General features: G+C 42.1%; 1 protein-coding gene across 1 annotated transcript in view; it reads left to right on the top strand.

Moving 5' to 3' along the window:
• The window catches only part of PRKCH (protein kinase C eta), a 175,239-nt gene that overhangs the window by 79,100 nt on the left and 82,055 nt on the right, over positions 1 to 14,084 (top strand). The window contains exons 7-10 of the mRNA XM_038406933.2: positions 563 to 692; positions 1,972 to 2,099; positions 6,340 to 6,483; positions 7,403 to 7,576. Coding sequence (XP_038262861.1) covers positions 563 to 692; positions 1,972 to 2,099; positions 6,340 to 6,483; positions 7,403 to 7,576 — 576 coding nt within the window. The remainder of the gene's footprint in view (positions 1 to 562; positions 693 to 1,971; positions 2,100 to 6,339; positions 6,484 to 7,402; positions 7,577 to 14,084) is intronic.

Genomic DNA, 14,084 nt, shown 5'->3' with positions numbered 1-14,084 from the left:
ATAGTTAGCAATAATTTTGTATTCAGTACTTAAATGGCTTGAGATAGGTTTGTGATGAGGCAAATATAAGTCCCATCTAGTTTTAATAATTCCAAGTTCATTGTCAGAATTTGAAATTAGCTAATGAATCCTTTGTAAAATCTACTTTGTTCTACTTACAAGGCATGTCAAAAAATCTGCCAGAGCAGGCTGATTGCTGATTAGAGCGCAGTCAATACATTACAGTATTCCCATTCGGTAAATTACAATGCAGTGGAGAACAAAGATGACCCTTTAAGAACTGGGATTTTTTAAAATAATTCTGCAGTTGTTCCTAATCATAGAAGATTAGGGTTGGAAGAGACCTCAGGAGCTCATCTAGTCCAACCCCCTGCTCTTACATTAATGTACTTTTTTTATTAATAAAATTATCTTACACACACACACACACACACACACACACACACACACACACACACACACACACACACACACACACACACACACACACACACACACACACACACACACACACACACACACGGAGTTTTCTACCCTGTGTGTCTTTTTGATTCCTTCTCAGGTTTTGGAACAAAGATTTGGAATCAACATTCCTCACAAGTTTAACATCCACAACTACAAAGTACCAACCTTCTGCGATCATTGTGGTTCTTTGCTGTGGGGGATAATGCGGCAAGGACTGCAGTGTAAAAGTAAGCCAGCCTTATTCTTTCTTCGGGCTTTCTTAGGAAAAAGTCTATGGATGTGTGGAAAATCAAAGAGCCGAGGAACATTTTCCTGTATATTTTATCTTAAACTGTTGAAAGAATATTACATTCCTCTCTAGTCCGTGGATACAAAAGTGATGTGTAGCTCTCGTTTTTCCAGGCTGCATAGTGGATTCTAATTTGCACTGTTTGTCCAATTTTCTTTCACTCACATAGCTGAAAATACTCATGGATATTGCTACTTCTAGCATTGCTCTTTCTATGTACCTGAGAGCCTTTGCTTAAGCAGTGAATACTAACAAGGTAGCGGGGAAAAAAACATTAATAGGGGAAAAGTCATCAGTGTTTGTTGATTAACATAGCTCTTTGTCACACAGTTAATTGACTGAAAAGGCTTTTCCAGGATTTAGTTTTTGTTTGACTGTTGTTATCAAGCCATTTAAGTAACAAATGCTCTATCTCCATCTGCCTTCACCTCCCCCAGTGTTCTCTGTCTGTGTGAGTTTAATTTTCTGTTGAATGATATGGATGTGAAACTAGAGAGTTGTAAACTAGAGTTGGGCAAAAAAATTTTGACTTTTTTTTTTTTGCCAAAAAATGCAGATTCAAATTGACCAAAACATTTTGCAATTTTGTCTCAAATTAGCTGAATAGTTTTGGTTGAAAAAAACCTTAAAAAATAATAATTCAGTTTCAACATTTTTGATGCAGAACACTTGGATTTTTTTATTTGAAATGACTTCATTTAGAAATTTGCTTCAATTTATTAAAAAAAATTAAAAACCATTTTTAAAAAGCTCAAAAACTAAATGAAATATTTTGTTGAACCCCAAACATTTTTTTAACTTTTTGGTCCATTGATTATGATTTTAAAATTTTCAGTTTTCCCAGCAAACTGAAACATCAGTTATTCATCCAGCTTTTTTGTCAACCACTGTTGAAGTGTGTCGCTAAGTTCCATGGCATCTTGGAGCTAATTTGTACCTGTGGGCATAGCTTCAAAGTAGTGTATGTACCCCTTGTACCCAGCATACTCACAAATGAACATCTGACCATGTTGCATCATATTGGGTAGTTTGGTGTACTATCACCTGATGTCCATAGCCTTGTTCTCTTTGGCTTCTGTAGCTCAGGATCAGGGCAATGATGTAGATTTTCTGGAGTGAAATCCTTTAGTCCATGTTATTTTTCAGCAGTAACATTCTGAGCCTTTCTCTCAGCATTGTTCCAATTGTTCATTTGATTTTATTTTTCACCCCCTCAGTGTGTAAAATGAATGTACATATTAGGTGCCAAGCCAACGTGGCACCCAACTGTGGGGTGAATGCAGCAGAACTGGCCAAAACCTTGGCATGTATGGGCCTGCAGCCAGGAAATATTTCTCCAAATTCGGTGAGACTTTTCTCTTTTCTTTATCAGAGTTTACAGCCCTGTCATTTGTACAAGCACAAGAGAAGTTGGTTAGGGCTTTGGTTATAATGAATGGCATTGTGGGGTGCACTGGACCAATTGCAGAACATTCAGCAAACACCTCATCTGGAAAACGAATGTTCAGTTTTCAAGCTTAGTTTAAAGGTCAATGTTATTCAGGGACATGTCCACTGGCAAATAGAGAGACAGTGTTGCCTAGTGAATTGAGCACTACACAGGGACTCAGGAGACCTAGGTTCTATTCCCAGCTCTGCTACTGCTTTTCTGGCTGATCTTGGGCAAGTCGCTGCACCTCCCTCTGTCTCGATTTAGCCATCTGTAAAATGGCAGTCATGGTGGTCACCAATGGTGGTCACCTTTTTTGTACATTGCTTTGACATCTATGGATAGGAAGTGCTATATAAGAACTAGATATTATTATTTATTGGAGTTATATTGAAAGCAGCCCCTATCCCTTCAGCTGAGAGGTCATATAACAGTGAGAACTTTTCAGGGGTATAATGCCCCAGTCCTGCAAACAGTACACATATGCCTAACTTTAAGTACTTGATTAGTCCCATTGTGCATAAGAGTTTGCAGGATTGAGGCCTAAGTGTGCACTGTATATTCATGTATTTTAAAATATTCTGCAATCTATTTAGACCATTATAAAATTTAATGTAATTTAATTTATGAAAATAAGCAGGGCTGGCCAAGGTGGTGAGGGGAGGAGAAAACGAGGTAGTTTGCCCTGAGCCCTCCCCCCATTTGAGGTGGCCTCCAAGGAACAATATGCACAACTTATGCACAACCCAATTATACCACATGAATTCCAAAGACAATAAAATGCAGAAAATGGAAAAAAGTCTTACAATACTGTGACGGACTCCATATAAAAGTAGGAGGTCCTGCTGCAGTACTTTCTGCACAGCCTGTGTGTGAGACAGTCAGTCTTTGAATAGCGTGAGTCTTTATTTATTACTGAGCTGTATAAGCGCAAGTGATGAAGGCACTCTAGCTTAAATAAAACTCATATGGAATTTTATGAAGAGGGTGGTCTACAATTCTACATGTCAGTCATTCATGTATCGGGAATAAGATTAAAGAGGGTCTGTATATCAATAGAAATAAGCAAAGGTACAAAACCATTTCTCTGCCTGACCAGTCTGTCAGTGGATATATTCCGTTCCAGTCCTGCCCGATGGAAGCTGCTAACATTTTGTTGCATAGTATGTAGCAAACCCGGTGCAGGAATTGAAGCAGTGAAACCACTAGAGAAGGGAAATTCTATAAGCTTTGGTGAAACTGAAGGAAGAATTTGACTTGCCTGTGGACTTATGCAGCAAAGTGGAATGTTTGTGTAAATGGTTAAAGTCTTTCAAATTTGTTTTACTGGCTACTTTCTGGTTTAAGGCTCTACAAGCCATTGGTATCTTAAGGAGTTTACTTCAAGACTCTGAGCTTACACTTGATGAAGAATCAAGGCTGACGAAATCACTCCTGAGTGAACTGGAGCGCCTTTGAGAATTTGGCCTCTGATTCTTGACTATTCAAAACTTGTAGAAGTGGGCCTGGGCCTTCAACAAGATTTCAAGAAGAAAAGAAGCAGAAAGAGGAAAACACACTATGTTGAAGACAGGACCACCACGTACGATCATGAAAACCAAGAAACTGAGTTCAGGGTTGAAATTTTTTTATGTTGCTTTAGACTCGCTTATCCACACAAATACAAGAAGATCTGAATCCGCTTAAAAAATCAACAGCATGTTTTCATTTATTTCAAACCCAACTATAAATTATGCCAATTCCAATATCACAAAAGCTCAAGAACTATCAAAAGACTACTTGAGAGATTTAATAGAAGTGGAAATTCACCTTTTTAAACAATTTGAGAGAGACGCTATTTGGAAAAATGTCTACAGTTAAATTAAATAAGATTTATGAAAAAGAACTGCAGAGTGTTTTCCCACAGACCTGTGTTGCTCTAAGGATTTTCATCTCCATACTGATTTCACTTTCCGAAGGGGAGCACTCAAACAAGTCAGCCCTTATTTAAAAACTGCCTCTGATTTACCATGAGTCAAAAACGCGTATATTGGCCTTAGTGATGCTAACAGTGTGTGATCTTGCAAAGAGCTCAAATTATGATAACGTCAGAAATGTGTTTGTCAAGAAGAGCAAGAAGGATAAACATGGTGTGACTTGTCTTTTGTGATAATAAATCAGCTTTAAAGTTTTTCAATAATATTCTACTTAAACTATTTCATCTCCATGGTAAATTTTTTGGAAGGCTGGTAGGGCCTCAGTTTCAGATTTTGTCCCAGACCCCCCAAAACTCTGTGCAGCCCAGAAAATAAGAGAAGGCCTTGGTAACCTATCCACTTACAATGGTTTGTTCAATTTTATGACGACTAATATTTCTCAAAAAATACATAAAAAGGTAAAATAAATAAAACCTAAAAAGGGACAAAATAAATAATCAGACATGACAAATTTCAACATATAACTAGAGGAAGTTAACACTTGTACATTGGCGTAAGTCATAAAGCCATCTTAGTCTTCATGTAGAACCAAGGTAAGAAAGAAATAGAACAGGCAAAAGAAAGAGAACAGGAAGAAAGACAAATAATATGCTGATTCTCCAGCTACAAAGGGCCTGATCCAAAGCCTGCTGAACTCAATGGAAAGATTCCCAGGTCAGCGCCTCAGATGATGTAAATCTGCATAGCCTATCGATGGGACAAGTTGAGTTTCTTGCCCATATTGACTTCAGTGGGCTTTGGATCAAGCTAATAGCAAAATAGGCCTATAGGGATTTTCAAATCTCTCATCATCATCCGTCTGTCCGTAACACAAACTGTAATAGAGTTAAGCATTTATTCTCTGATTTACAGTGCTCCCAAAGCACCCATTGATTTCATTGGGGACAGCCTGTGCTCTGAACAGCCAGACACTAATAGTATGTCCTCCATATAATCTGCACAACATATAGATACAACATATCTGTGCCCTGGTACGTAGTGGGCTTTCCTAATTGTTTGTGAGATAAAGGATGTGATTAAGTTATCAGGATGTGTTGGGAGCTTATATTTGTTAGAGATTTGGGGAGCTGTTCCAAATGGTTTTGTTTCATTCTGCACAGCTGAATTTTCAATTACTGTAACATTGGCCTTATCAAAGGTCTCATTGTGCAGCTGCGAATTTTGCTTTACTATGAAACAGTCACAAGGTGGAGCTCAAGAAATCTGTGTGTGACTAAATTCAGGGGGAAGGGAAAGGAGCAAGAGTCTCCTTTATTTTGTAAGTTTCAGAGTAGCAGCCATGTTAGTCTGTATTCGCAAAAAGAAAAGGAGTACTGGTGGCACCTTAGAGACTAACAAATTTATTAGAGCATAAGCTTTCGTGAGCTACAGCTCACTTCATGCATCCGATGAAGTGAGCTGTAGCTCACGAAAGCTTATGCTCTAATAAATTTGTTAGTCTCTAAGGTGCCACCAGTACTCCTTTTCTTTTTGCTTTATTTTGTAAGTATTTGGGGCTTGTCTGTGCACCCACATCTGTAGAGCCATGAACAGAGAGTACTGGATATTGACTTGATCTAACTAATGCAAAAATAATAGCTGTAGAAAGATATTGATACTGGCAATACTCTTGAAAATGTAAAGGGACACCATTAAATTGGATCTGCCCTATAGTTAGGGAGGAGAAGGCTTCAAAGGAATTTGTATTGAAGGAGGAAGCCAGCAGCCCAGTGGTAGGGAGGTAGCTAGTAAGCAAGAAGGGAGGCTGAGAAGGGGAAGTGACTAGACACGCATCTTTTGGATTCCAAATGTCGCTGATATTATTCATGCTGCGAGGTATTAAGTAGCCATATTTATTCATATCCCTATAATTCAGATGGAAGATTCCCAGGTTTTTTCACTCAGCTCTCCCATTTCCAAAGTAGGGAGGTCAGGCTTCCTGTTAGATTTAGCAAAGTGACTTTACAAGGTCAAACACAGAGCAAGAACCAGTTCTTATGTTTCTTTGTGGCCATGGATGATGGTGGGCGGGTTTGTTGCACATGATGCCTGGAGTGATGTTATGCCCAATGTATTTCAGCTGCAATACAATGCAGCTGAGCACAGCAGACATACCCGGACAGATACATCATTAGTAAATGCTGCAACGTATCATAGTGGAAATACAATTTTTAGACAAACTCAGTTATTTTCCTCCCCAGAAATTAGTTTCAAGATCCACGCTGAGGTGCCAGGGAAAAGAAAGTCCAAACGACAGCAACAGTGTGAGTGGATGTTCAGCAAGCAGATTCGGGATCAAAGACTTCACCTTCATCCGAGTGTTGGGAAAGGGCAGTTTTGGGAAGGTGAGTTTTATTCCTGGCTCTTCACAAAATAGTAGTGTCGTTGTTGTTGTTTGTTGTTTTAGTGGCTCCCAAGTACATGAGGTGCTTCCCAAACCAGATAAAAGGTAAGATCCCTGTCAGGAGAAGCATGACTGGAAATCAGTGGGGGCTGCACAGGAGCTCAGCACGTGTGAATATCAGGGTGATTATACATATATGCAGAAAGACCCGCTATAGAGGGAAGAGGAAGGGAATGTAAAACCAACCGCAAATTGAAACACTGGCTACAACAAAAGGGGAAAACAGCCACAACTTAAAGAATAATTTCTGCATGCAAGGAGCATAACAGAAATGGCAAGTATGCTGCAGCATTAGTCCTTGGGAAGATGAACTTCTCTTTTAAAGGATGCAAGGTAATAGTGTCGGAGCTCAATATGGTTCAGAGCTCTTTCTCCATCTACCAGTAAACCATGCGCCTGGTTTTTGCCTCAGAGCCATTGTGCAAATGGTGCAGTCAAAACTGGTGAATGGGCCAAACTCTGATTGTGCAGCAAGGTGGGACAGAAGGCATGGCCTGGTGTGTGTTATGGTAGAGGATTCCTGCGGGCACTGGGAAGGATGCCACTGACCAGGTCTAGGAGAGATTTGCTGCTCCTTATATCACTGAGCAACCTGCATGCCCACTTCTGTTGGATAGGGCCTGCTCTCATGGCAGCACACATGCTAGCTAGCTTTGTCACTAGATGGCCACACTGGTGGCCATGCCCATGTCTGCTGACACTGATCTCGCTGGTTGGCTGGACTTCACGACTGTGTGCCGTGAAGATATGCTGCCTTCCGTCTCCTGCCAGGTTGTGTGAGAGGCCCTTGTGTCCTGCCATACTTGTGTGGGAGAGAGCAGGATTTAGCCCGTATGGTTCATTCTCTTGCTTTGGTTTAGGTGATGCTTGCCAAAATAAAAGAGACTGACCAGCTGTATGCCGTGAAGGTGCTGAAGAAGGATGTTATTCTCCAGGATGATGATGTGGAATGCACCATGACAGAAAAGCGCATCCTGTCCCTGGCCAGGAGCCACCCATTCCTCACCCAGCTTTTCTACTGTTTTCAGACTCCTGTGAGTATGGCACAGCTTCCACATTGCTCCCCATGCACTGAGTAGCATGGAGCCTTCCTGAGTATTTTTCCTCAGCTGCTATAAGCAGAGCTGAGTGGATAGCAAAGCATCCACGGACAGTTCCCTTGAAACCTGCTGTAGTTGCGGTTTCTCCATGCCACTGATGGGGTTGAGGGCAGGGCAAAGGTTCCAGCAAGTTCCACTTCTAGCATCAACATTTCCGTTTGCCTGGCAAAATCCTGCCTCGTTCTGAGCTGCTTAACAAAACTGCAATGATGGGGAAGACCTGTGTGCCATCTTTCCTGGCAACAGAGCCAGTGTCAGTGCTAACCACCCGACATACTCTGAACCTCCCTTCTCCACAATATCCACTGAACTGGTCAGTGAGGGATCTCAGGCCTAGAGAACCTGGTTAGTGAATTGAATGACACTGCGCTGTCCCCGCTACAGCACAGCTCTGCAACCTCAAAGAATTAGATTTTGGGGAAAAACCTGTTGGCTCTAGTCCATCTTACTAGCTAGTGAGGGGTCTGATCAAAAACCCACTGAAGTCAATGGAAAGAGTCCCATTGACTTTAGTGAACATTGGGCCAGCCCAATATAGAATAGCTCTCTCTCAGCATGTGGACGTACATTCGATAAACTAAACCATCCTTCCCATGGAGATGTACACAGTACCTTAGTTACTGAAGCTCTTTCAAACTGCTACAACTCATTTCTAGCTATTACTAGTCTGTCTTCTACTGACGTCTCATAGAGTCTGCCTTTTCCCTCAGAGGGCCATAGAAGAAATTATTCACACATACTTCACAGCTGCTTGGTGAATCCCTAACAGGGAAGGAGTGCGCTCTGGCAGCAACCTGACTGATGGTGTTCGTGTTTCATTTGTGTGGTGCAACAGCCAGCCGGAGAGCTCAGGCACCATGCTAGCTTGGGGTGGAGCCCTAGGAAGCTACTCCCACGTAATGGAGGAGGGTTTTTGTTAGACTTTATGTATTTACAAAGTAACCTATTCTGAACAGAAACAGAGTTTATATATCAGCCCTCTCACAAGTACAGAGGGCCTTAGATGAATCTCACTTTGGTTTTCATAGCACAAAGGTACAAGGACCCAGGTTAATAACCTCACTAATGGATTGCATTGAAATATGTTTGGAAAGGTCTGGTAATGTTAGATATTACTAAAGCTCAGATCTACTTTGACAGGACTTTCTGCTAGTAACAGCTACCCTACTTTGCTGTGACTTTAATTAAATAAAATGTTTCCTGGGAGAATCCCCCCAATTGAAAGAGATTGGTTTGTTATCAGGATTGTCTGAGAGCAGCAGTAAACATCTGTGCGCCTATAATAATAAATTAAAACAAAATAATAGAGACACTAAAAAATAAATAGATTTCAAATTAACATGGTTAGTTGTGATTTATAGTGGTTGGGCCAAATTCTGTCCTCAGCCACGCCAGCTGTAACCCACAATAACTGGATTTATGTTAGTTTCTGGGAGCATGACTGGGTCCTTTTGCTACAACAGAGAGACGTGTATTGACTGGGGATGAAATTCACTCCTGTGCAGACGACATTCAAGTTATCAAAACAGGGCTTAGTGGGGCTAAAATGATGTATAGTCTTTATGCTCGCTCTCTGCACAGGGGTGAATTTCCTCCTGTATTCGTTTCTGTTCTTTACATGAAGTTACATTAATAAAGCTTAATTGCTTTGTTTTAAAATGACATTGTCATTCATTATTCATATAAATTTTCAAAACTTGGGCCGTACATTACAATTGATAAAGTGCCAGGCCTCTCATTAGAAATCTTAAAATAACTACCCATTTTGAGGGCTTGTCTTATTTTAAAGGAAATGAAGAACCTGATCCTGAGAACTGCTGAGCTCTCACATCTCCTCTGGGATGCCCATTTTACATTTCCCTGCAGGGCTATTTAACATCTGGAATAAACATAGGGTCTGACCCCAGTGAGAGTTGGGGATGCTCAACAGCTCCCTTTAAAAGATCCAAAGCAAGTTTTTTTTTAAATTCATTTCTCATCATAGAGTTGCATCGTTTGAAAGTTACAGTTATAAGCATCAAAAGGATATTGTGGCATAAATGTACTTGAGGCTGTGCCAGCAACAGTGCTTTCTGAGGTGATGGAGACTTTACTGTAGAAAAGTGTCTGAAGTACCCTGAAGCTTTGAGGGTGGATGGGTAAGATACGCATTGGGGATGTTGGTGGACGCAGGTCCCATTTGATCATTTAGACCCCTATATAATATTTGGGTGCAGTGAAACAAACTGTACTGCCCCCAAGTTAGGAGCAAAGCATAGACAACTGCTTTGCTGCTGATTAGAGAGGCAGTTCATTTCTTGATAAGAACTCCTGCGTCTACTGTAGATAAATTTCTGTCTTTCTGGTCTGTTTCAGTACAGTGCCTAGCACAATGGGGTCCTGGTCCATGACTAGGGAGCGCAGGCACGACCGTGATACAAATAATAAATAATAGTAATAACCCTGAAAAGGCCCAGCCCTGTTATCAATCTTAGAGTCGACTGACCCCAAGGCAATCTACTTGTTGTTTCAGAAAGGAAATGTGTTTACCACTAGGCGGCAGGAGTTACCAGTGTACTTTTAGCCAAAATGGATCACATGTTTTTGAAGTCTAATGAAGACATGTTAACAACACAGCAGACTGGCTGAGGACACCCACCCATGCAGCTCCTTGGTTACCCTGTATCTTGTAACTCCCACTAACTGATGGGGAGGATGAAGGACTTTTTTTTTTTTTTTTTTTAACTTTAATCCCTGAATTCCTGTCATCCAGGAAAATAAAATGGCATACAGGATTATACCCCTGCAATGATATCGTATATTGTATGGTAACTAGTCCTATAGCTGATCTGGAGCTTCTCATATGGAACCATATGTATTAGTTCCTTAGTGTCCATGATCACTAAAGAATACTCTTATTTCTAGGTTTATTTACATGATGTCCACGTCATTAAATACCACAGTGACGAGCGCGGTATAAATACCTTCCTAGCCTGAGTGAGATTATAAGGATTTAGACAGGAATTTAGAACAAGGGGGTTTGTTTTTCCTGGAATGTATTAATCACATATGTTTGCACTATACACAATCCGTTTTCTTGGGGGCTGAGGAACCATTATTTCTATGAGGATGGTTGATTTTAAATTCTTTGTCCCAACAACCGTGAAAGTGACTGGAGTGATCGGTTTCCCATGCAAGTGGTGTCAAATGTCACCCAAGTTAACGCCTCTAGGTTTTGCTCCTACTGCCCTCATCCCTTTCTCCTAGTGAGCACAGGATACTTTCAGAGGACTGTCTGGTCCTGGGATGCTATTTCAGGCGCTGTCCTTGTTAGCAGGACTGCAAATACAGTCATCCTGTGGCTTTATTTTCCATGTCTTTGTGCTCCCAATTGTTGAAGCAAGAAGCCTTGAGTGTGTCATTGAAAAAAGAGCGAGACCTGAGTTCTTGGCATTGGGACATGCTTTTCTATAATGAACACATTCTCAAATGATAGCCTACAAATCAGGATACTCTTGAAGTCAAGAGATTCCAGGAGAGCGAATCACTGAATAGTACCATTTTGCAAAGCCAGGAGGCTTTGTAGGGCACATACATTTCTGTCCCTTTAAAAGATGCTCGCTGATGTCATGCCACTTAAATGACTGAACAGACTGGGAAAGTTGCTCATTTACCTCTAATGCCTCCCATGGTATTCAGATTGTTTTGTCTAGAATGAACGTGACCATTATGTCACAAATCTCCCACACATTTAACAGATGGGCCTGTCCTCAGTTGCTGTGACTTTTTAAAATTTAATATAGGAAGAGATCAGGCTAAACTTGAGCCTGTGCATATGTTACATAAGGGATCGAGCTGTGATTACTTTTTAAGGGGACACCTTCAGTTTTGTTTTCTCGAGGATTACATAACATATGACGTGAATGTTAAGACTGGCTTTGTAATCTAGCAGCTACCCAGAAATCCGAGGTTGGGCACACCGCAGCAGTGACAATCACTGCGGCAGACCCCTGAGTAGCAGAGATGAGGAACTCCAGAATGCCACAGTTAGCTCTCCCTCAGAGAAACATCACGACACAGGCGGTGGAGGGTGGTAGTGGGAAAGTAGATCAGAAAAAGGGGGGAAATGTTGGAGGTTCTGCCTGAAAAGGGTTCGTAGGAGCCCGTTTAGGATATTCGGGCTAAAGCTACAGCAAAGTGATCCACTCCTGGTGTTGTAAACATCCATCCTTTTCTCTCTAGTGTCTTGAAATAATTGGTAGATTTGGGTAATTTACAGATACCTAACGATGTACTTGTTGGATTCTTTCTTCTTGCTGACTGGATCTTTTTTTTTTCCTCCTCTGTGGCAGCAGCGGGCAATGAGGCAGCTATGTTTGAAGACCGCCAGGTGTGGGTGTTCACTGGGCAGGACAGATGAGGAGAGGGGAAAGGAAAATAGGTAGAAGGGCATTTGCCTTCCGTGGCATGGTCCAAAAATGGTCAATGATCAAGGCTTTAGCAAGTGTCAGAGGCTGATTACCTGGATGGAGCAGGGTAGTTGGAAATGTATATGGGGGTGGAGGATGAGCAGACAGCATGGGTGGAGGGAGGGAGGCAGGGGCTGGAGGCTTGGAAAGTCTCCTAGCTCACATCTGCCTAAAATGGCTGAGTCAATGGGGCACCTGAAACAGAAGCTATCATGGCTATACACAATAATAATACATTGTAAATATAGATATGTGCTGAAATTCCCTCCAGAGGATCTGCTCCTTGGACCCCAGCCTGGGTTTCTGGCTGGGACTTGGGCTCCGTTGTTGCAGGACAGGAATCGGGTTGGCTTTCTACCTGGCTGGCATCAGAGCCTGGCTCTCAGAGGACTCCTCACTGCCCTCTTCATTCTCATCCTCCAGTGAGTGTTGCTGGTTGTCCTTGGGAGGGATGGAGAAGAGTGGTAAGAAGGTTCCACAACCTTTCTGGGTTGGGTGGTTATGTATTTATGCAAAATCCTGTCCAGTTCCTCAGAAAATGGGTAGGTTACAAGTCCCTTGCCAGATTATTTCCGGTCATCCTGGGTTTTAATATAGGTCCTACTGAGCTGCTTGTTCTTTATCTGGCTCTGCTCAACAGCAACATTGCATCTAACTCAATTTGCAGCAAATGTAGTCCACTTTGGAAGAGGACTCCAGAGTTTGTGATAAATGCAGAGATTGTGTGCTGTGATGGATTGCATTGTGTGTATGCAAGCATTTTCAAACTGGATTAATTTGACTTAATCCAGTTTAAACCCCTTGTGTAGACATTAAGCCCTCTCCACGACATTTGGATTTGGCTGAGAGTAATGTTTCTAGCATGGCATGTTCCAAGAGACTCAGTAATGCTTGGCATTCCTTTGGGTCATAAGTAGAGGCCAGAAAGGGAAGCATCGTTAGGGACCTGTACAAAGCCCTTTTTTAGTCACTGTAGCTGAGGTACTCAAGGGTAGGATGGGTAGGTTACTGCCTTCCTTCCTGGTGTGGAATAGTATCTTCTGAGGCCATCAAAAAAGAACTAGATACATTCATGGAGGATAGGTCCATCAATGGCTATTAGCCAGGATGGGCAGGGATGGTGTCCCTAGCCTCGGTTTGCCAGAAGCTGGGAATGGGCGACAGGGGATGGATCACTTGATGATTACCTGTTCTGTTCATTCCCTCTGGGGCACCTGGCATTGGCCACTGTCGGAAGACAGGATACTGGGCTAGATGGACTTTTGGTCTGACCAAATGTGGAAGTTCTTATGTTCATCACCAACACTAGAGTGTAGATTACTCCATGAGTGTCGAAAGCAGTGCAGTTCCTATCGGCAGAGTGAATTGCCTCCAATCTATGGACTATTACAGGAAAAATCAATCTGATCCTGCATGTCCTGATTTAAATTGGTGACATGTAAAATATGACCCTCTCATACAGGAATTAATATGGTGTTAGCTGCATCCATGCTTTAAATACCACTGTTATTAGCTAGGATGACTTTCCTGACCTGTGTGGACAGGAGAACAATGTGAAAGCCATTTTATAGGCCCCCACATCTACAATGGTTTATTACACGTTTTAGAATTTAGTCAAACACAAGCTATTATGTTTCATCCAGGGGTAACTGGATGATACTTTGTCTGTATGATGCAGGAGGTCAGACTAGATATGGGGTTCTCAAACTTCATTGCACCGCAACCCTCTTCTGACAACAAAAATTACTACACAACCCCAGGAGCATGGAATGAAGCTTGAGCCCACCTGAGCTCCCCCCCTCCCCGCTTCAGGTAGGGAGGCAAAAACCAAACCCCAAGCGCCCCTTGGCGGGGAGACCAAAGCTGAAGTCCTGTCACCTGAACTCTCGGGCTTCGGCCCTGGGTAGTGAAGCTCGGGCTTTGGCCCCAGGCCCCAACAAGTCTAAGCCTGCCCTGGCATCCCCATTAAAACGGGGTCGCCGACCCACTTTGGG

This window comes from Dermochelys coriacea, chromosome 6, assembly GCF_009764565.3.
Source record: "Dermochelys coriacea isolate rDerCor1 chromosome 6, rDerCor1.pri.v4, whole genome shotgun sequence".
Lineage (NCBI taxonomy): Eukaryota > Metazoa > Chordata > Testudines > Dermochelyidae > Dermochelys > Dermochelys coriacea.
The sequence above is the reverse complement of the archived record's forward strand: the minus strand, read 5'-3'. Positions and strand labels throughout refer to the sequence as shown.